Source organism: Felis catus, chromosome D3, assembly GCF_018350175.1.
Source record: "Felis catus isolate Fca126 chromosome D3, F.catus_Fca126_mat1.0, whole genome shotgun sequence".
Classification (NCBI taxonomy): domain Eukaryota; kingdom Metazoa; phylum Chordata; class Mammalia; order Carnivora; family Felidae; genus Felis; species Felis catus.
The window spans coordinates 18,123,318-18,142,111 of NC_058379.1; the positions used below are offsets into that span (position 1 = coordinate 18,123,318).

General features: G+C 52.3%; 2 protein-coding genes across 3 annotated transcripts; one reads left to right on the plus strand and one right to left on the minus strand.

Annotated features, from left to right (window-relative positions):
* Nucleotides 1–912: 912 nt before the first annotated feature.
* On the minus strand, nucleotides 913–7,480 carry ALKBH2 (alkB homolog 2, alpha-ketoglutarate dependent dioxygenase). 2 transcript variants are annotated; one of them, XM_023241513.2, is made up of 4 exons: nucleotides 7,442–7,480; nucleotides 4,508–4,939; nucleotides 3,328–3,526; nucleotides 913–2,283 (listed from the first exon to the last, which is right to left on the minus strand). In XM_023241513.2, exons 2-4 carry the CDS (start codon nucleotides 4,782–4,784, stop codon nucleotides 1,977–1,979), a joined length of 783 nt encoding a protein of 260 aa, XP_023097281.2. In that variant the 5' UTR covers nucleotides 4,785–4,939; nucleotides 7,442–7,480; the 3' UTR covers nucleotides 913–1,976. The 2 variants fall into 2 exon arrangements, with proteins under 2 accessions (XP_023097281.2, XP_019670211.3); XM_019814652.3 differs by lacking the exon at nucleotides 7,442–7,480 and adding an exon at nucleotides 5,071–5,310.
* A 92-nt stretch (nucleotides 7,481–7,572) lies between these two features.
* Nucleotides 7,573–18,038, plus strand: UNG (uracil DNA glycosylase). Its single transcript, XM_023241514.2, has 7 exons — nucleotides 7,573–7,783; nucleotides 8,424–8,630; nucleotides 9,425–9,520; nucleotides 11,793–11,890; nucleotides 12,560–12,648; nucleotides 14,189–14,367; nucleotides 16,972–18,038. Exons 1-7 carry the CDS (start codon nucleotides 7,652–7,654, stop codon nucleotides 17,110–17,112), a joined length of 942 nt encoding a protein of 313 aa, XP_023097282.1. The 5' UTR covers nucleotides 7,573–7,651; the 3' UTR covers nucleotides 17,113–18,038.
* The last annotated feature ends 756 nt before the right edge of the window (nucleotides 18,039–18,794 follow it).

Here is an 18,794-nt window from a genome sequence, read left to right on the forward strand (position 1 = left end):
TAAGCAGGCCCATAAAAATCGTTCACGAGAATTGGTGAAATTGTTAAAGGCAACAATTTAGAAGAAAAAGTGCCTTTCCCGTTCGATTGCTTTTGTAGCACGTCCATTTGGGAAAATATACGTTGTCCAAGAGTCCTATAAACAACTTTTGGAAAGCTCTGTTCCTTCCAAGTTTCTCAACGGATGGCAACAGGACAGTTACGAGACGCCTCAAGAACACCCACCTCCTCTTTCTGTGGGTCTTTTTTAATCTTTGGATTCTTTATATGTAGTAAAAGCGCACCTGCCAGATCTGCCCCCAGGGGAAATTCTTTCACTGCTCGGTCAGTTGTGAGTGAACTCCCGGGTCGCTCTTAACTCTCTGCTTACCGTGCCCCAGAGACAGGATGACGGTACGTCCTAAAACTGCGCGAATAGCCAGGACGGGGCCGCCTCCGTGCTGGCATCTGCGCCTCCTCTGCTCTGGACAAAGCTCCACTCTGGACGGTGGTTCCTAACTCCGTGGCCCGTGCAGAGCTCCTGAGGTTTACAGGTGGAGCTGGGGGCTGTGTAAAAGGACAGTCCTAGCCTTGGTTTGAGAGCCGGGTTCAGAAGGAAGGGCGCTGACCGTGGGGCCGCAGTCTTTCTTTCTGAGCCTCCGTTTCCTCATTTGTAAAGTGAACAGTTAAGACTCAGTGAGCATCAAAACCCCAGCCCTTCCCACAAAAAAAAGAGAAAGTTTTCAATTTTTAAAAAACGTATCATTACAGTTGATCATCTAGTATTTTCATTTCATTACAGGTCCGTACTCTAAATTTATTGGTTTCTAGTAGCCTGATACAAAGACTGTATTGAGCACTCTCTTCCCTCTTTGGATAAGTCTCATGAATGCCTCTCAGGACCACAGGAAGTTTGAGGACACACAGTAGTATCTATGTTTTAGCTAGTTTTATTTAAACAAACAAACAAGATACCAAACTCAAATGGACTCCTCAGAGTTAAGATTTGGAATCAGAGCTGTCTAAAAGGTCCCCCGAGGGAAGGCTGAGGACCATGCTCCTTCTGGTGGGGGCAGGCTGGCAGACACTTCTAGACGATGCCTGGGTGTTGGCTAAAAGCGGAAGCGGCCCAGGTGATCACCATCCCGCCTGGCCCGGCACTCACCCCCGAGGACTCCAGACTCGCTACCGATTGAAAATACTGTGAAGGTTCTCCAGGCCCCGGGCATCAGGGAGAGAGGAACAGTTCGAAGCATCTGAGGCCTTCACTGCTGACGCCCCTTCCTGATTCCGTGGCAGGCCCTGGCTTTGACGCTGAACCCAGTCCACCTATTTTGCCTGGGTCTGGTGAAACAAACCCCCAGTTATGTGACCTTACGCGGCGTTGCAAAGTCGCAGCTTTCGGTCACTGCGGTCCTGCCACCGCTTACTCTTTGAAGCCTGCCACTAAAGAGACACGCTGGGCACGAAAGGGGACGATCCTCTGAACGTTTAGCTGTCAGCAGATCTTTGGTCAGAGGCCAGGGTGGGAGCCAAGGTTGTAAATGTGAATGATAATCTGTGCAGTCTCTTAACCTGACTTAAAGCTGACTTCCTCATTTCGTAAATTATTAGGCATTGAGTAGCAGCCACATCATCTTATTTCTGGCTTTAAGTTATTTACAAAGTGGCTTCTCTTGGCAAAAAACTGAAGTTAAACTAGTAGTTTATGCCATAATAACTGCTGATTTATGTATTTGCTAAAGGTACCTTTTGTATCTGCTGTGTATTATAGTAATAAAAGAATCTTTTTGTTAGGAAAAAAAAAATCAACTGGTATTCTTTCACACTTGACCAATTTGATAAAGCCATCCTCTTTCAGAATCCTGCATTGCTGTGCAATAAGCCCTATGCTTGGATTAAACCTCTTCTGTGTTCCCTTTTCGGAAAGGGGATGCCAGTTCCCTCCTGGAGTAGAGAGGGAGGAGAAAATAGACTTACAAACTGCTGACAAAGTTTTTACTTTTTAGTAGGCAGAATTTTGCGAAATGTCAGATTGACCCGTGGAGCTAGAATCTTCTTTCGGACGGGGAGACTGTGATACCAGTGAGTGTTGGTCGGGTGGTTCATCATAAGCAAACTTCCGTGGGCCAGCTGAAGCCTGACCACCTCCACCTTCCGGGAGGGCTGCTTCCCCCGAGAATCCTTATGCCGGAAGAAGAAATCTCTGCAGGCCCCAAAGGAGACCGAGGCTATGGGGCTCCCGGGAGCCAGTTCCCTTTCATCATCTCTGTGTTCACCGATGTGGTCACGGCCATCTTTGTACCTGCCACGAGAAAACAAGCACGATGTACAAAACGGCTCCCTCCCGGAATGTGCCAGAACGCTTGCTGTCCTACTGCGTGAAAGGTGCGAGCAGCAGCCCCCGCTCATGGTTCTGCAGGGGCAGGGGGGCCTCCTCCGGGTGCGCAGATGAGCCGCGCCTGGTCTCCATTTTACCTCTTCCTATTTGATCCCTCACCTTAAAACACACCTCACCAAAAGAAGCCACGAACACGTCTTCCACTCCTCCCAGTTTGTGTATGTAAACCAGTATAACATAAGATGGTTCCTCCCGACACTTAGACTCTGCACAGATAATCGTAAGTGCCCATCTCTGAGCTCCTGGTACCCGTCTCTCCCTCACTTCTCCAGCCACATCAGTGGGATTTCCGTTCTATACGCACCCCAAGCCCCCTCTGCTCTTCCTCCAGATGTCTGTGTGGCTCATGCCCTCTCTCCAGTTAGTCTCCAACTCCAACATCAGCATCTCGGTAAGCCCTCTGCTAACCACCTTCCCCTAAACTCAGGGTTCATAAGCAGAGCGATTCTGTCCCCCGCCCAAGGGACGCCTGGCAATGTTTGGAGACACTCTGGTGGCTGCGACTGGGAAGGGGATGCCCCTGGCATCCAGTGGGTGGAAGCCAGGGATGTTGCTCACATCCTGTGATGCACAGGGCAGTCCCAAGAGGAATCATCTGGCCTGAAACACCAGTGTCGCTGCTGAGAAGCCCTCACTTAAACCCAGATCCCTTCCTCCTCGCCATTCTTTAGCAAAATCAGCCTGTTTAATTTTCTTTCAGACACTTGTCAGCAGCTCGAATGATCTCGTTCAACTGTTTGTTCATCAGACAATCCCCTCTCGCTTCCCAGTGCAGCACGGGCTCCACGAAGACTGACCGTTGGTGCTGTCCCTGCTGCACTAAGGAATAACTTGTACAAATGAGTAAAATATGGTGAAATCTAAACTCATGCCTTCAGAAGAAGAAGATTTATACAGTTCAGTCCAGCAACCTAAAGAAGAAAAAGTAAAACGCAGGTAGGACGTCACCTGTTAACGAGCACAAAGTTGAAGGTCTCTCCAGTCACCGCAGAAACACGATCCCGGACGCGCTCTAGAACTGGGATCCAGGGCTTTGGAGACAGAGTAAGGCCCGAAAACGTGTAGGTCAGCCCGGGGTTGCCATAGGTCGCCTGCTTCCTGGGCACACTGTGCCACTTCCCAAACACCTGGACCCTGGCCAGCGCGCCTGTGCAGATAGAACATGGCAGCTCAGGAGGGCAGGCAGGTGAGGACCCCACACAGTTTGCTCCCGGAGTATTCAGGATCGAAAGGGGACTAAGTCAGGAAGTAACATTTAGTCTCCTGACCAAGGACAAAACTCCCTGTTGCTAGCCCAAAATGTTCATGTAAGAACAGTGATTCTTGCCCTACACTTACAGAAACACGGTCTTGTCCATTTTCTTTTTTTTTTAATACCATGACTTCATTGTCTTGCCTACAGTGGGAATGTATCAAGAGGCTGAAACGCAAGCAGGCTGAAGTCAGGCTGCACGCTAGGGTGATTCCGCCAACCGCGGGGACCGAGGGTGTGGAGCCCCCAAGAAGGTGAAATTAATGCAGCTGAGGCTGTAGGCTGGGGTCTCCGTGGGCTTTTCTATGCCTGCAAGTGCTCTGCCACCTTGCAGGCGTTCTCAGTGTGCGTTCGTGTCACCCAGCATCGCCAGGAAATAGCCGCTAGAGCGTGGGGGAGGGGCCGGTGATCCACGTTCTCAGAAGCAACAAGGTCCTCCAGGTGATGCAGAGAACCCCCGTTGGGAGGAACTACCTGGTTATTTGCTGTGTCTCCTACGAGACCAGCCGCACCTCAGAATCACCTGGAAGCTTTCTAAAAACACCGATGCCCAGGCTGCACCCCCACTCTACTGTGATTCAGTTGGTCCCGGGTAGAACGCAGCATCTTTTTTCTTATTTTTAACCTTCCCAGATGATGCTAATCAGTGGCCAAGTAGCAAGTCACTCTCAGCATCTGCCAGCTCCCGGTGGTGGGTGGGCAAACTTTTCTCCAGTTTGTGTCCCGAGCGCCCAACAAGGTGCCTGGCCCAAGAATAGGTGTTGAATCAGTAAATGAAGTCACCCGTAACCAATGGCTCCCGAGTTCGTTATTTCTCCAAACACGGACCGCTAGTTGTATCAAACAAGTCTTCAACACACACGGTCCTCTGCTTACCTGTAAAATACTCCACTTCCCGCTCCAGCTCCTGGAAAATCTTGTCTGCTTCGGCTTTGCCAAACAGGACTGTGTAATCACAGCTCAGGCCCTCAGCCCGGATGTGCTGCCAGCGGGGGCCGGCCTGGTGGCCTGCATTCCCCGGGGTCTCCGCCTTCGGCCTTTTCCTGCCACCCTCCTGGTCCGCTTGCAGGCCTGCTGGACCTTCTCCGCTGGCCTCTCGCTCCCTCTTTCCCAAAAGGTCCCCTAACGCCCCTTTCACCAGGAATCTGTCCATCCTGTCTCCACGAAGCAAAGACCTGGGCGCCGGAGGCAGGGCGGAGAGAGAGATTGCCCAGGCTCGGTCCCAGATCCCAAAATCGGCTTGGTGGAGAAGTGGTCCCACTGCATTTCTCCGCGGTGCTTTCAAGTTCCCACTTTTAACACCATGTTCTAGAACAGAAGTAGAGGATGTTGAAGTTGGAAGGGTCCCTCAGGATGTCCTGGGTCTCCCACACCTGGCTATGAATCACAATCTGCTTGCAAAACCCCCAAAGCCTGCATTCCACCCCCAAGCACCTGACCTTATAAAGAAAGGACGCCTTTCCTGGGACGCCTGGAGAGGTGAAGGGGTTCGCCTAAAGTCACTCAGAAAAGCAGATTCCCTGTCTCCTTTTCACCCACTGCTGACCGGCCTCCGACGCCACTACCCCTCGGGTAAGCATAGCGATCCTCAAATGGCTACGATTCAGAGTCTGAATGTAAAACAGTTAAGCGTGACCACCCGCACGCCCAACTCCAAAAGAACTGCGTGGGGCCCAAAAGATCACCCGCACGCCCAACTCCAAAAGAACTGCCCGTGCGTGGGGCCAGGGGGAGGCGAGGGCGCCCTGAGAAACCCCAGAGAGCACCCGCGCCGCCCTCAGCCCTGCAAACACCGGAGGCAGGGCTGTCGGGAAGCGGACGACACCCGCGCCGCAGCACTGCTTCCGGGCGGATTTCGGCGCCGGCTGGGAAATGCAGGCGCCTACAAACAGTATGGTGGCGGCTTCCTGGCGCCACCTGCTGGCCTTCTGGGCGCGCGGCACTCACTGCCGGGTTTCAGCCTGACTACCTGGACTGTGCCGGCTGAGGATCCTGTGTGGTTTGGGAGCAGCTGTTGGGTGTCGCCTCTCACTGGGCGTCCAGGCAGGGAGCTGGGCCACCAGGTGGGAGCACGATTCCATGGCTCGTCTATCCGTCTCCACCACCCTAGCTGTGTGGCTCCTACAGGTTGCTAAAATTCTCTGGGTTTGAATTGCTTCATCTATACAGTAAGGGCTATAAAACCTATGCCCTGAGAGCACCATGAGGGTTATTAGATGTGTGAGAAATGCTTTTGTGCTCCAAATAAATGGTAGGTTCCGTCAGTGCTCCTAATTTTGGTTTACTCTCTGTTTCCCCCAGCGGAATGAACGAACGCTCGGGGAGACCGGAGCCCTCTTTTTGAATGATCTCGGCGCACAGTTGTGCAGGTTTCGACAAAAGCACAGTTGTGTGACCACCAGCACAAGGAATCTCCAGAGGCTCCCTGGGGTTCTGTCGCCCCACAAGATCCCCCCAAGCCTCCTATCAGCTCCCTTTCACCCCTGAGCTTCCAACCACCGAGGTGTTGCCTGTCCCTATAGTTTTGTCTTTTCCAGACTTTCTTAGGAAGGCTATACAATATACAGCCTTTTGGGTCTGGCCTTTCGTTTAGTCCAAAAGCTTTCAAGACGCACCCCTTGTTCGTATTGGTTGGTTGTTCCTTCTACTCCTCGGTAGCATTCTATTGTATGGATGCCCCACAGTTTGTTACCCACCCCACCCCATGAGGCACGTTTTTACAAATGAAGTCACCGTATCCATTCACGCATGAGCTTTTGTGTGAATGCAGATTTTAATTGCACTTGGGTGAACTGCAAGGGTGCGTGGTAAGCGTCTGGTTCACTTGATACGCAAGCTGCTGAACTGTTTCCCAAAGTGGCCGGAAGCGCAAATGAAGTTGAGTTGGGGGCTTCTCTCCTTACACACCGGGCTCCTTGCCCCAGACGCTGGAACACAACAGCAGTCAGATAAAAGTCCCTGCCCCCAGCAGGGTTCAATTTTGGAGGTGGAGACGAACAAGGAAATAAACAAGTATAGACAGTACAGAAGCTATAGAGCGACCAGCTAGAAAGTGGGGGAGGAGGAGGCCTTTCAGAGGAAGGGACCTGAGACCCAAAGCTTACCAGGTTGGGGGGGCAGCGTGTGCAAGGCCGTACAGGCCAGGCAAGGGACAGGCTGGACTGTCCAGTGAATGTGAGAAAGCCAGATTCGGCCACCTCGCAGCAGTAGGGGCTCCCGTCCGAGCGGGGAAACAGCTCTACCAGCAGCATAACAAACGGGTTTATTCTAAAACCGATTTGAAAACTATAGGAGGATTTTACCTGGGGATTACCACGTCATTTACATTTCAAAAGCATCACTCTGGCGGCAAAGGGGGGAGCGGCCAGGATGGTAGCCCGGCGACGCACGGCGGCAGTTGAATCTGGGGTTTGTTTTGGAGATAGAGCCAAGAGGCCCGTTGATGGTTTGGACGCGGGGAGGGAGGGAGGGAACAAGAAGAATCGCAGGTGTGTTGGGAAGAGTTTCTGGAATTTACTCTTCAAGACCTCAATTCGTCTCCCCCAAATCTTATAGATTAGGCTAAACGCAGGACCGCACTAGGCCCTAGTTTCAGACCAGTAAAGTAGGTTGTGAAAACAGGGGCGTGGACCCGGACCTAAGGGCAAAACAAATTACTACTGTAATGCTAATTTCACCCCCACTACAACCCCGTGGGGCAGGTACTTCCAGCTCCTTTCCACTGCGGAGAGGTGAAGGGACGGGCCCCAAGGCAGAGGTGTGACTGCTAAGTGCAATGAATGAAAGACTAAACCACCGAAGAATACTCACCTTCCCGCCAGAGGCTTCCAAGCCCCACCAGGAGCCAGGGGCGTTGCTCCGCGGGCCCTCTAGCACATGCGCATTAGACCCCCACCGCCCCCTGCCCAGCCCCCCCCGATCGGAGCATGCGCGGGCCCTTTGGCGCCAATTTCGGACCGCTGCAGCCGGCGCATACGGCGGGTTCCCGGGCGGCGCGCGTTCACTCTCCCCGGCTCCGGGATGATTGGCCAGAAGACCCTCTACTCCTTCTTCTCCCCGAACCCCGCCGGGAGACGACGTACCCGCAGCCCCGAGCCGGCCGACCCAGGGACCGGCGTGGCGGCGGTAGCTGAGGAGAGCGGGGATGCGGCGGTGAGGCGCGGCGGGGACCGGGCACCGGGAGCAAGGGACCGGGAGGAGGGACCGGGGTCCCGCCCGACCGAGGGGTAACAGGGATGCACCGCTGACCCGTTAACTTGGGTCCTAGTGTTCAAAGCCGCCTGCACGTGTTCAAAACAGCCCATGCAGTTTTCTATCGGCGGCCATTCTGAGGGGCCAGCCAATGGGGATGGATCGCGGGGCCCACGGCACCAATCAGACGCGAGGGGGCCGCCCCGCTCGGCCCGCCGTCCAATCGGAGAGGACACGGGGCGGGAGCCCGAAGGGGTTTTGCCGCGAAAAGACCACGTGGGGACGCCGGTGGCGGGTCCGAAGGGGCGGGGCCCTTGGGTCGCGGCCTCCCAGCCCTGGTACCCCTCCGGAGGTGTCGCGGGCCTTGCTTCCTGCCTCTCTGCCAGCCGCAGTTTGGTACGCAACCCAAAACTGGGGGCAGCGGCCTGCCTTCCCGGCTGGGCTCCCTCACTCCGTTTTTGCTGCGACTTGCCCCCTGGCGGCTGCATCCTCGCGGATGGGCGTGCTGCGCAATGGGCCCTGGGGATGGGGGCGGCAGCTGCGGGCGCCCGGGCCCGGCCCGCTCCGGCTCGTGACCAGCCTGCGCGGGGATCGCTTGCAGGCCAGCCCCGCCAAGAAGGCCCGGGCCGGACAGGAGGACCCCGGCACGCCCCCCACCTCGCCGCTGAGCCCCGAACAGTTGGTCCGCATCCAGAGGAACAAGGCCGCCGCCCTGCTCAGACTCGCCGCGCGCAACGTGCCCGTGGGTTTCGGTGAGAGTTGGAAGAAGCACCTCAGCGCCGAGTTCGGGAAACCGTATTTCATAAAGGTAAGCCTGGAGGCCGCGGGGCCCTTTTGTATTGCTAGTACAACTTGCCCGAGTCCGCGTTTGTAGGATATTGCTTCCGTAGGCTTCTGTATTCCCTCCTTTAACGTCCTAGTGAGCTACGAGAGTAAAATACACCCATGGTGTTTTGCATTTGCACGCCTTAAGAGTTTACTGTAAGATGATCGGGGCCTTTGTTAACCATTCAGTTGGTCTGCTCTCCAGGGAAGAGCTGCGTGGTAAAATCGCAAACCCCTGACTGCGTTGACACCAGGTTCGACCTTTACAAAAAGAGGGGAGGGGTTGGCGCCAGGAGGAAGTCAAAGCAGCCAGGCCCATCAACTCTGACCCAGTCGAAACAGAGGGGAAGGGTACTGACTTTGGAATGGGACATCCTCGGTGACCCGCAAGTACAGTTGTTCCTTGCTGTTTTTCGAAAGAATTTGGATATAAAACACGGCAGGGAGCTAGGTGGTGCTTCTGTTAGCTTACATTGGAAGTTTTCTTAATGAATTCTCGTGCTTCCGGTGAGAATCCGATTTTAAATTTTTTTTCCACGTTTTTATTTATTTTTGGGACACAGAGAGACAGAGCATGAATGGGGGAGGGGCAGAGACAGAGGGAGACACAGAATCGGAAGCAGGCTCCAGGCTCTGAGCCATCAGCCCAGAGCCCGACGCGGGGCTCGAACTCACGGACCGCGAGATCGTGACCTGGCTGAAGTCGGATGCTTAACAGACTGCGCCACCCAGGCGCCCCGAGAATCTGATTTTAAATCTAATTTGCCTTTACCTCAGCTCATGGGATTTGTTGCAGAAGAAAGAAAACATTACACCGTGTATCCACCCCCACACCAGGTCTTCACCTGGACGCAAATGTGTGACATAAGACATGTAAGTACAAGTTGTCGGTGAGTTTTAGTAAAAGGGGGGGAGGGTGAGAATCCAGTAGTCATTTGTGAATGGCCCTGGAGTTAAGGCACTGTCCATCATTGAGTGATAAATGCTGAAATGGTGAGTTTTGGGCCGGCTGTTTTGTAGCCTGTTAACTTTCTAACTTTCAGCCTGTGCCAGCAAGGCAGCAAAAAAGAAAAAAAGTATACATAGACTTTGGGTCCGTGTGCTCTAATTTTTTGGATTTTATTTAATCCTGAAAGCAGCTCCATGCCAGCATCACATCTTCTTGTGGTGGCGGTGAGGAAACTGAGGCAGGAAGCGGTTAGGTCTTTTTCAGTTGGTTATTGTCCATCCACCTTGACCTGCAGGTCAGTCCTCTCTTTGTCTGACCACACTGTCTTTCATAGGTGATGCTTTCACGCTCTTCCGGCCTCAGCAATTCTGCTGCCCTTTTAACAGACCCCTTTGCTCTGGTTCATTCCGTGCAACATCTACTGACTGGCTTGGTCTGGTCACTTCAGTCTCCTGCTCAGAAGCTTGTTGATGGCTTCATACTGTATGAACGACAGAAGCTGAATATGAAAATAGCCGTGGCCTACTGCCTGGCCTGTCCTCCACCCCCAACCCTCTTGTTTCAGAGTTGGACAGTGTGACAAGGATCCTCTCTTCTGTCTTTTGAAAAACTCGATGAGTGCCATCTATGGCACCCCCTGGAAGCCTGTTACCCACTACCTTTGTGATCTGGGCTTCCTCTCCAGTACATTTAGTGTCTCTTCATGCTGGAGTACTCTCTACACCCAGCTCGGGGCTTGAGATTTTATATTTTGTTCTTATCCTGTTCCCTTCCCCGTCTTGTAAGCCAAGGGCAGGAGTGTGTGATTTGGTAAATCTTGTCTGTGTTAAATCTCCTAGAAATGAGATTAGGTGAATAACCCATTTGGATAAGGCTGTCACACCTAATATTTAGCAGACTTGACAGTTTTTCACTTTAGACCAAGAGCTTTGAATAGAGCTCCCGGTTTTCTAAAGTTAAAGAAACCAAGTCCTGTTTAATTCAGTACGAGTTGGTGCCTTGTTTGAACAGTGGGTCCTGTTTTGAATACCGGTGACCACTGTCAACGGGAAAAGGAGAACGTGACAGTTCTGTGGATCAGGTGGCTCAGTGAGTTGTCTTGACAGACGGGGAGGTTCAGTGACTCCTTCAGGGTCGTCCCTTATCCAGGACCGGAACCGAAGGCTTCCCCGCTGGGACCGGCTGCTTCACGAGGGAGAATATGCTGAGGACGGAGTGCGCACCAATGGGAGGAGCAGGGGGCTCCACAGAAACTTCCCGATGTCTGAAGGTTGGGTTGTGAAGGATGTGGTGTATGTTAGGCACGAGAGAAGCTTCTGAGAAGGAACAGCAGGGCCAGAAACATGAGAATGAGGAGGTGGGCCGGCACCGGGTCGAACGGACTAGCTGTATTTTAATACTGCCTGTGACAGTGACCTCATTCCTTGAAATTGCATGTTGCCACCTGCTCCAGCACCTTTGACCTTCTTCTGTTCCATCCCTCAGGATATGGGGGAACAGACCTCTTCCTGTGTTGCTGGTAGGGAATTTGAATTGCCTCCCCTCATTGAAAAGCAATTTGTAAAATACACCTGTCCTGGGACCAGCGCCTCCGCTCTTCTGAATCTGTTCCATACGTAGAGAAACAGTGTATAAGGATACACATATTAGGGTGTTTGCTGAAGTATTTTTCTTGTGACAGAAAAAACCTAGGAAACAAGCCAACTACTTATTAGTGGCTGAGTGCTTTGGGGATAGGAGGACGCGTAAAAGGCACGATATGAGGAACAAAAATGTAGGGTGATGGCTACAATAACCCCAATTGTATAGGTCACTTTACAGCGTTGACTCGGGAGGGGATAAGGAAGAGCAGGAGGCCCCGAACCACTCTGTGTGTTTCTGGATGGTTGTACTTGTGCCAAGAGCACATTTTTTGAAATTTGAGAAACGAAGGGGATGAGAGAGACCTGAACCTGTTTTCGCACACTTGCGTCAGAGAAGGAGTGGGGCCGTGCAGCAGGGTGACTGAGTGAAGGCTAATTTGATAATGGAAAGTAATGGTGCCGGGTCACCCTCTCCCTTCTGGGGCTTCTTAGTTGGGTTGGAGAGCCGCCTGTCTCCTCATCACGGTCCTTCGTACAGGTGATCAGGCAGGCAGGTGTTCGTGTAAACTGCCCATGCAACAGTATTTACTCTCTTGCCACCTGGTGTTCACAGGTGAAGGTTGTCATCCTGGGACAGGATCCATATCACGGACCCAATCAAGCCCACGGTCTCTGCTTTAGTGTTCAAAGACCCATTCCACCTCCACCCAGGTACGATTGCTTCACAGATGGCTCGGGCCCAAGTGTGATTACTTTCAGGTGTGTGCTTTGTGGATCATAAGTGCACTTGGGAGACTTCTAATAGCCATTGGAGTAGGGTTTCTCCATCTTGGTACTGTCGACATCAGGGGTTGGGTCTTTTTGCGGGACAGGTTTTGTTCTGTGCACTGAAGTGTGTTTAGTAGTGGCTTCTACCCGCTGCCCCCCCCCCCCCCCCCCGCAGAACTAGAGGTGCTGGTAAAATGGCAGTGATGGGTGTCTTTGGACAGTGCCCGAAGTCCCCTGGGGTGTAAAAATGACCCCTGATTAAAAACCACTGCTTTGGAGAATTTGACGTATAAAATGTAAGAACATAACAAATACACAAAGATCTAAAACTGGAAGCATTAATTGGGAGGGAGGTTGTAACTCCTGGGCTGATTTACTTAAATCATCCAAAGTGCTGTTCCTTAAATTCAAGCCTAAACCAAAGGAAAGGTCTTTGGCAAGGTTACCGGTCGGAGGAGTGTGATGCTTCCTCACGAATCCGCCAGGTCCGTTCGGCCCTCCCCCTCCACGGGCTGGGCTGCAGGCTGGAATCCACGTGTATGTTGGAGGCTCCTGGATTGTCAGAATTGTGCTCGAGATCTGTTTTTTGTTTTTCTCCTGGCTTACTTTCAGTTTGGAAAACATTTATAAAGAGCTGTCTACAGACATAGATGGTTTTGTTCATCCTGGTCACGGAGATTTATCCGGGTGGGCCAAACAAGGTAAGCCACCTACCTGGCTGCTAGATGTGTTCTGGATGGATTTCAGCACAGTCTTCCCTTGTCCTGCACTGCTTGCTTATGTTTATAAAAGAACACAGGGGGCGCCTGGGTGGCTCAATCGGTTAAGCGGCCGACTTCGGCTCAGGTCATGATCTCACGGTCCGTGAGTTCGAGCCCCACGTCGGGCTCTGTGCTGACAGCTCAGAGCCTGGAGCCTGTTTCAGATTCTGTGTCTCCCTCTCTCTGACCCTCCCCCGTTCATGCTTTGTCTCTCTCTGTCTCAAAAATAAATAAACGTTAAAAAAAATTTTAAAAAGAAAAAAAAAAGAACACAGCACTGGAACATTCTCACAGACTGACTGCATTTATACACGTCAAAATATGTGTCTCCTCTTTATCCTCCAGCCAGTGTTTTCTTTTGTGTTTTAACTGTAATTTGAAAGAGAAAAGTTTGTTCTTTCTTGTTATTTATTTTCAAGTAATCTCTACACCCAACTAGGGGCTTGAACTCACAACCCCAAGATCAAAGTTGCACGCTCCACCGACTGAGCCAGCCAGGTGCCCTTTGTAATTAATGTTTTATATTTGCTAACTTTGACCACTTGGGAGGTGACCTTCCCTTTCTCATTTCAGCACTCGGGTTGTGTTTTTTCTCTGTTGAATACCATTTACAGGACTTTTTCTTTCTTCCTTTCTTTCTTTTCTTTTTCTTTTCTTCCTTTCATTGGTTCTTTTCCTTCCTTCCTTCCTTCCTTCCTTCCTTCCTTCCTTCCTTCCTTCCTTCCGTCCACGTTTATTTTTGAGAGAGAATGAGAACACAAGCTGGGAGCAGAGGATCCGAAGCAGGCTCTGTGCTGGCCACAAAAACCTCGATGCAGGGCTCCAACTTGTGAATCGTGAGGTCATAATCTGAGCCAAAATAGAACACTTAACCAACTGAACCAAGCAGACAGCCGGCCGGACTTTCTTCCTTCCTCCCTTTCTAACAAATAAACTATAACCAGATAAGGAAAGAACATTTACCATCTGATTCTTTTTTCTTTCTCTTATTATCTTTTAATTTTTTAATGTCTATTTATTTTTGAGAGACCTAGCATAAGCAGGAGAGGGCAGAGAGACACAGACTCTGAAGCAGGCTCCAGGCTCTGAGCTGTGAGCACAGAGCCCGACGACGTGGGGCTTGAACTCACAAGTCTTGAGATCATGACCTGAGCCGAAGTTGGAGGCTCAACCAACTGAGCCACCCAGGCGCCCCACTTGGGATAGATAGATGTTTGAAACAACCCTGATGACTGATGTAAGGCACGTTCACTGTTACAAACTTAGAAGATGTTGAAATTGCAGAGGTGAAAATAAAATGCTCTCTGGTCTTGCCCGGAGGTGCCCAGCAGTCATGTTGCATTGCTTTCTTTGGGAGCCGGTTTCAGACAGCTGTGCTGGACCCCGACACGGGAACGGTTCCACGGGCACAGCCCCTGTTGTCAGGTGTCTGGGCTGGCTCGTTTGTCTTTTCACCCGTTTCTTTGCTGTGTGTCTGTAGGTGTTCTCTTACTCAACGCGGTCCTCACCGTCCGGGCACATCAGGCTAATTCGCATAAGGAGAGAGGATGGGAGGAGTTTACGGATGCGGTCGTGTCCTGGCTAAATCACAACTCCAGCGGCCTCGTCTTCCTGCTCTGGGGCTCTTACGCTCAGAAGAAAGGCAGTGCCATCGATAGGGTATGGTTGTTGTGTTTTGTCTTTTAAACACGTTAAGCCAGTTGAGAAAATCTTAGGAATTTTCCGTGGTGTGGTCTTGGAAAACCCATGTCCTAAGATGAAGCTTATTCTCCCTAAAGACTTAAGAGTTAGGGTCAGGTTTGCCATTGAAAATTAAGCGAAATTCAGACAAATTACAAGAATGATGAATGTGTGAGAGGAAAGCACCGGGCCAGCTTCTGATTCAATAGCGTTAGTAACGCGGGCGTGGACCTGCCCCATACGTAGAATGACGCGGGCACCATCTGGTGCAAGCGATGCAGTAAGTGGCCAGTAAAGCCAAGGACCCCGCGACCACCGAGCCGCCCGCCCTCGGCTTCCCCCCACGTGCTCCTTCTCTGCTCTTCTCCCTCTGTTTCCAGAAGGAGCAGCGTACCTGGTGCTGAGCTTAAAAGCCAGACGCCGTCCTTGAATCTCTCCTTTCCCTCCCGGCCTTAAATCCTGTCCCCTTGCCTCCCCTGATGCCAGTCCTCCTCCCGCTCACCGTTGACGGTGCCACCGAAGGCTTTCTGTTTCTGGGGTCTGCTCCCCGCGCCTTTACGTGAACGGCAACCGAGTAGGAGTCACGCGAAGGCGCTTCTCTCTCTACAGAGGGTCTGTGTCAGGGAACCAGACGTTTTCAGGTGTTGTGAGGCAGCGCATAATAAAATCTGGCATGAGTGAACTAACCGCTGAGATCGGATTCTCTAGGAAAGTAGGAAGTGTCCGTGCGAGCCGTCTCCATCTCTGCCTTGGGGAGACTGAAGGGCCGCGTGGCTCTTCATGTTTGAATCTTTATTATTGACAATGGTCCGGTTGGACGGGAGGCGCTTGTAAAAGCTGGGTCATAGAAGCAAGTTGCGGGTCCAGCCCAGTGGCTTTCCCGAGCGCCGGGTCTGTCTGTCCGTCCCGGCTGCCGCGAAGCACGTCACGTTCGGAGCTTCCGGAGTTAACGCTCTCCTTTCCTCAGCCGGCCTCGCTGAACCTGCTCCCGCGTACTCCCCAAGGGTGGAGGGCACCGCCGGGCACTTGTCCAAACAGAAGTCCCATCCCGCGCTCTCCCTCCCTCCTCCTCCTCATCCCGCAGGTGTCAGGCCTTCAGAGCCTTTCCCCTGCTCTCAGATGCCTCCCCACCTAACTGTCTGTGCCTGGCCCAGGCCCTCACCTGATCTTGCCGGAGTGTCCCATGGAGTCCTCCCCCCTCCCCCCCCATGGAAGGCCTTGCCTTGGGTGGGGTCTTGAGCACGAGCACGCCCCGGGCTGGCTCTCAGCCACAGTTCCCACACTCTCCCCCCGCCCCCCCTTCCCTGTGTCCCGCTTCCCTGCCTGCCTTTGAATATCGTGCCTCCTCGGTCCAGAGACTCCCTTCAGAGCCCAGCATGGCTCACATTTTCAGGGCCAGGCTAGTAAGCACTTAACCTGCGTTACCTGTCAGGCTGCATCAAGACCCACGGGCCTTCTTTGTCCCTGCGAGGCATCTCCACAAGTCGGGCACTCTTCTTCCCCGTCTACAGATAAAGACTGAAGTGCGGGCTGGACTCCTTGACTTCTCTGGGGCTACACGACACGGCAGTCAGAACTTGAACCCAGGCCATCTGGCTCCCGGCTCCGTGTTTTTTTGTTTTGTTTTTATATAAGTAATATTTATCCCCAATGTGGGGCTTGAACCCCCGACCCTGACATCGGGGGTGACGTGCTCTTCTGAGCCAGCCAGGTGCCCCTTCAGGCTCCGGTTCTTAACCACGCTGCGCTGCCTGGCTTTAATTACGGCCCCTCCCGGATGGAGGTGTTTGAAGGCAGGGATGTTGTGAAAACACTTGTGAAGTAGCATTTATTTATTTTTAATATTTTTATTTTTGCCGGAGCGTGGATGGGGGAGGGGCAGAGGATCTGAAGCAGGCTCGGTGCTGACAGCCGAAAGCCTGATGCCCGGGATTGAACTCAGGAACCATGAGATCAGGACCTGAGCCAAAGTTGGATGCTCAACCCACTGAGCGCCCCAGGTGCCCCGAGGTTTTTATTTACATGCAGAAAAGAAGCAAGAAAACAAACGTCCCTGGTCTTCCTGCTCCATTAACTAGAGTTGACATTTAAAAAATCAAAGTGTTCTGTTTTTGTTGACAGTTCAGGTAATACGGGAAAGTGTAAAACAGAAAGTAGATAAATGCCTTCCACTATTTCTTTTCCCTAAAGGAACTATGATTAGTGTCTTAGATATTTTCCCAAAAAAACCTTTTTGTGTAATTATCCCTTTTTTCTTCTATTTGCGATATTTAGGTCTTTCCACATCAGCCCACTAGCTCAACCTTGTTCTTATAACCTCGTGGTGTCCCCTTGCAAGAAGTTCAGGGAAGTGTTTGCAGCCAGTTGCCTAACCCTGGGTTTATGATGTGAGGTCTTCCTGACCTAAGCCGTGGAACCTCATGCCTGCATCTCCACGTGGGTCTATACCCCCGTGGGGTCCGTTGGCAAACGTACTCTTAGCAGTGGGATCGCTAGATCCTAAGATACGGGCACTTGACCCGCTGCGTAGGCGGTGCCTCCGGTCCCAGACATGCCGACTTTGATTCTCTCGTTCTCTTTCAGAAACGTCACCATGTGCTGCAGACTGCTCACCCCTCCCCGTTGTCGGTGTACAGAGGGTTCTTTGGATGTAGACACTTCTCTAAAACCAATGAGTTGCTGCAGAAGTCTGGCAAGGAGCCCATCAACTGGAAGGATCTGTGACCCTAAACTGGGGAGGCTGTCCCTGGGCCGTCTTTTAGAAGCTGCTAGTGAAGTTACTCGCCAAGAGTGGCAGCAAAGGCTCTACTCTGGGACCTTATGTCTGTCTTTGCAACACGCCTTTGGACTAAAATATACCTTCACGGTATTTGGGAGAGAGAGGCGGTCAAATACTCCAGACCACCGCTCTCTGCGTCACCTGTATGGTAAAAGGGGACGGGAAACAGAAGCACCTTGTGGTACAGCCAGCTGTTACTTTAGTTGGACTTCAGGTTGTGAAGTGTTGGGTGTGTTTATTTAGCAAGACCCTCCTTTGCCCAGCTTGGCTTTCCGTTCTTGGCCAAGTACACTGCTCCCCGCATCCTTCTGAGAGCCCCGAGGCCCCTCCTTGCAGGAAGCAGGACATTTTGCAAGTGCCCAGAAATTTGGGGCTGAAAGTTCTTGAGGACTGATCTCTGAGTGAGCCTTCAACAGATAGGGAGAGGGAAGTGAACTGGGGTTTGTTTTCTAGTTACTCTATGGGTGTTCCTAGGAATAAACAGTGGAAGTTGAACTGGAAGAAAGAGAAAGGGGAGTTATTTGGGTTTTTTTTTTTTTTTTTTCTTTTTTAAAGAGGAAATGCTTTTCTTCTCTGGAGTATCTCGAGTTGGGGGATTTTAGGAAGCACAGAGTGCCAATTGCTGTTTTTTTATGGACTGAAATCACATGGGGATTTTTTTTTTTTCAACACTGGTGAATTTTGCTGTTTTAAAAATCCTTCTGCAGATGTATATATATATTTTTTTTAATCCTTTGTCGGGGAGACCGTCTTTTATTAGGTCTGTACCTCTGTCCTACATCCTGTTAGAGATGCTGTTGCTGTGTTAGTTGGGGGAAAGGGGGCGTTAACTCCGAGTGAGCTTGGCAATAAAAAGATAGTTGAAGTTTCACTCCGTGCCCAGTGCCCTCTCTGTCAGCTCCCTCGGGCCGGGCAGGGATTTGGCAGGGATTTGGCGGGTGGGATCGCCGCAGTAACCTTTGTGGGCAGGAAGTGCTGCCCCCTCCCACTCTTCCGCCCCGCCCCTCGGATGGAGCCGCCCACCTCTCCAGGCAGGGTAAGCCCTGGGCGGGTTCCCGGGAGGGTCACCGTCCGCTGGGCGTCACCCCAGCCGGGAGATGGGGATGGGGCCGGGGCGTACTACGTGCGCGGTCAGGAACTGCGGAGACCCTAAAGAGGCCGAATGGGGCCGGGAAAGCGTTTCTCCGGGGATCGTGGCTGCGAGTCCTGCCAAGCCTTGGGACAGCGCAAGGGGAGCTCCCCCGCCCCCATCCCGTTAGTGTTTGCAGACTCTTCCCTGGGACTCTGGACTGGAGGTGTGAGGCTGGGGCACTAGGAAGAAGCCCTGATGGCCCACTGACCTGCCAGCACTTGGCTGGGAGTCGGGGTGGAGGGTGGACCCTCACGTTCAAAGCCCGGACTCCCCTGGTGTCTGATGAAGAAGAAAACCGGAAGTATACGAAGGGCCTGGTTAACACGTGCTAGTCTTGAAGTGGGCGAGAACGCATCCGGTGCTAACGGCCCCACCTCCTCTCTGCGCAGGGATTTGGAAACCTTTTGCTCGGGAACATTTCTTCCCATCTAGGCCTTCGTTTTCTAAACGTTTCAGAAGGAGGGTATGTGATCCCACACTGCCATGGGCAAGCAG

Bases quoted from the DNA above. Each gene is read 5' to 3' on its own strand.
- ALKBH2 (XM_023241513.2), bottom strand. From the start codon at position 4,784: ATGGACAGATTCCTGGTGAAAGGGGCGTTAGGGGACCTTTTGGGAAAG. The intron at 3,527-4,507 runs GTAAGCAGAGGA...CTATCTGCACAG, and splicing joins GGAAGTGGAGTATTTTACAG to GCGCGCTGGCCAGGGTCCAG. The intron at 2,284-3,327 runs GTGACGTCCTAC...TTCTCGTGGCAG, and splicing joins AACTTTGTGCTCGTTAACAG to GTACAAAGATGGCCGTGACC.
- UNG (XM_023241514.2), top strand. From the start codon at position 7,652: ATGATTGGCCAGAAGACCCTCTACTCCTTCTTCTCCCCGAACCCCGCC. The intron at 7,784-8,423 runs GTGAGGCGCGGC...GATCGCTTGCAG, and splicing joins AGGAGAGCGGGGATGCGGCG to GCCAGCCCCGCCAAGAAGGC. The intron at 12,649-14,188 runs GTAAGCCACCTA...GTGTGTCTGTAG, and splicing joins ATCCGGGTGGGCCAAACAAG to GTGTTCTCTTACTCAACGCG.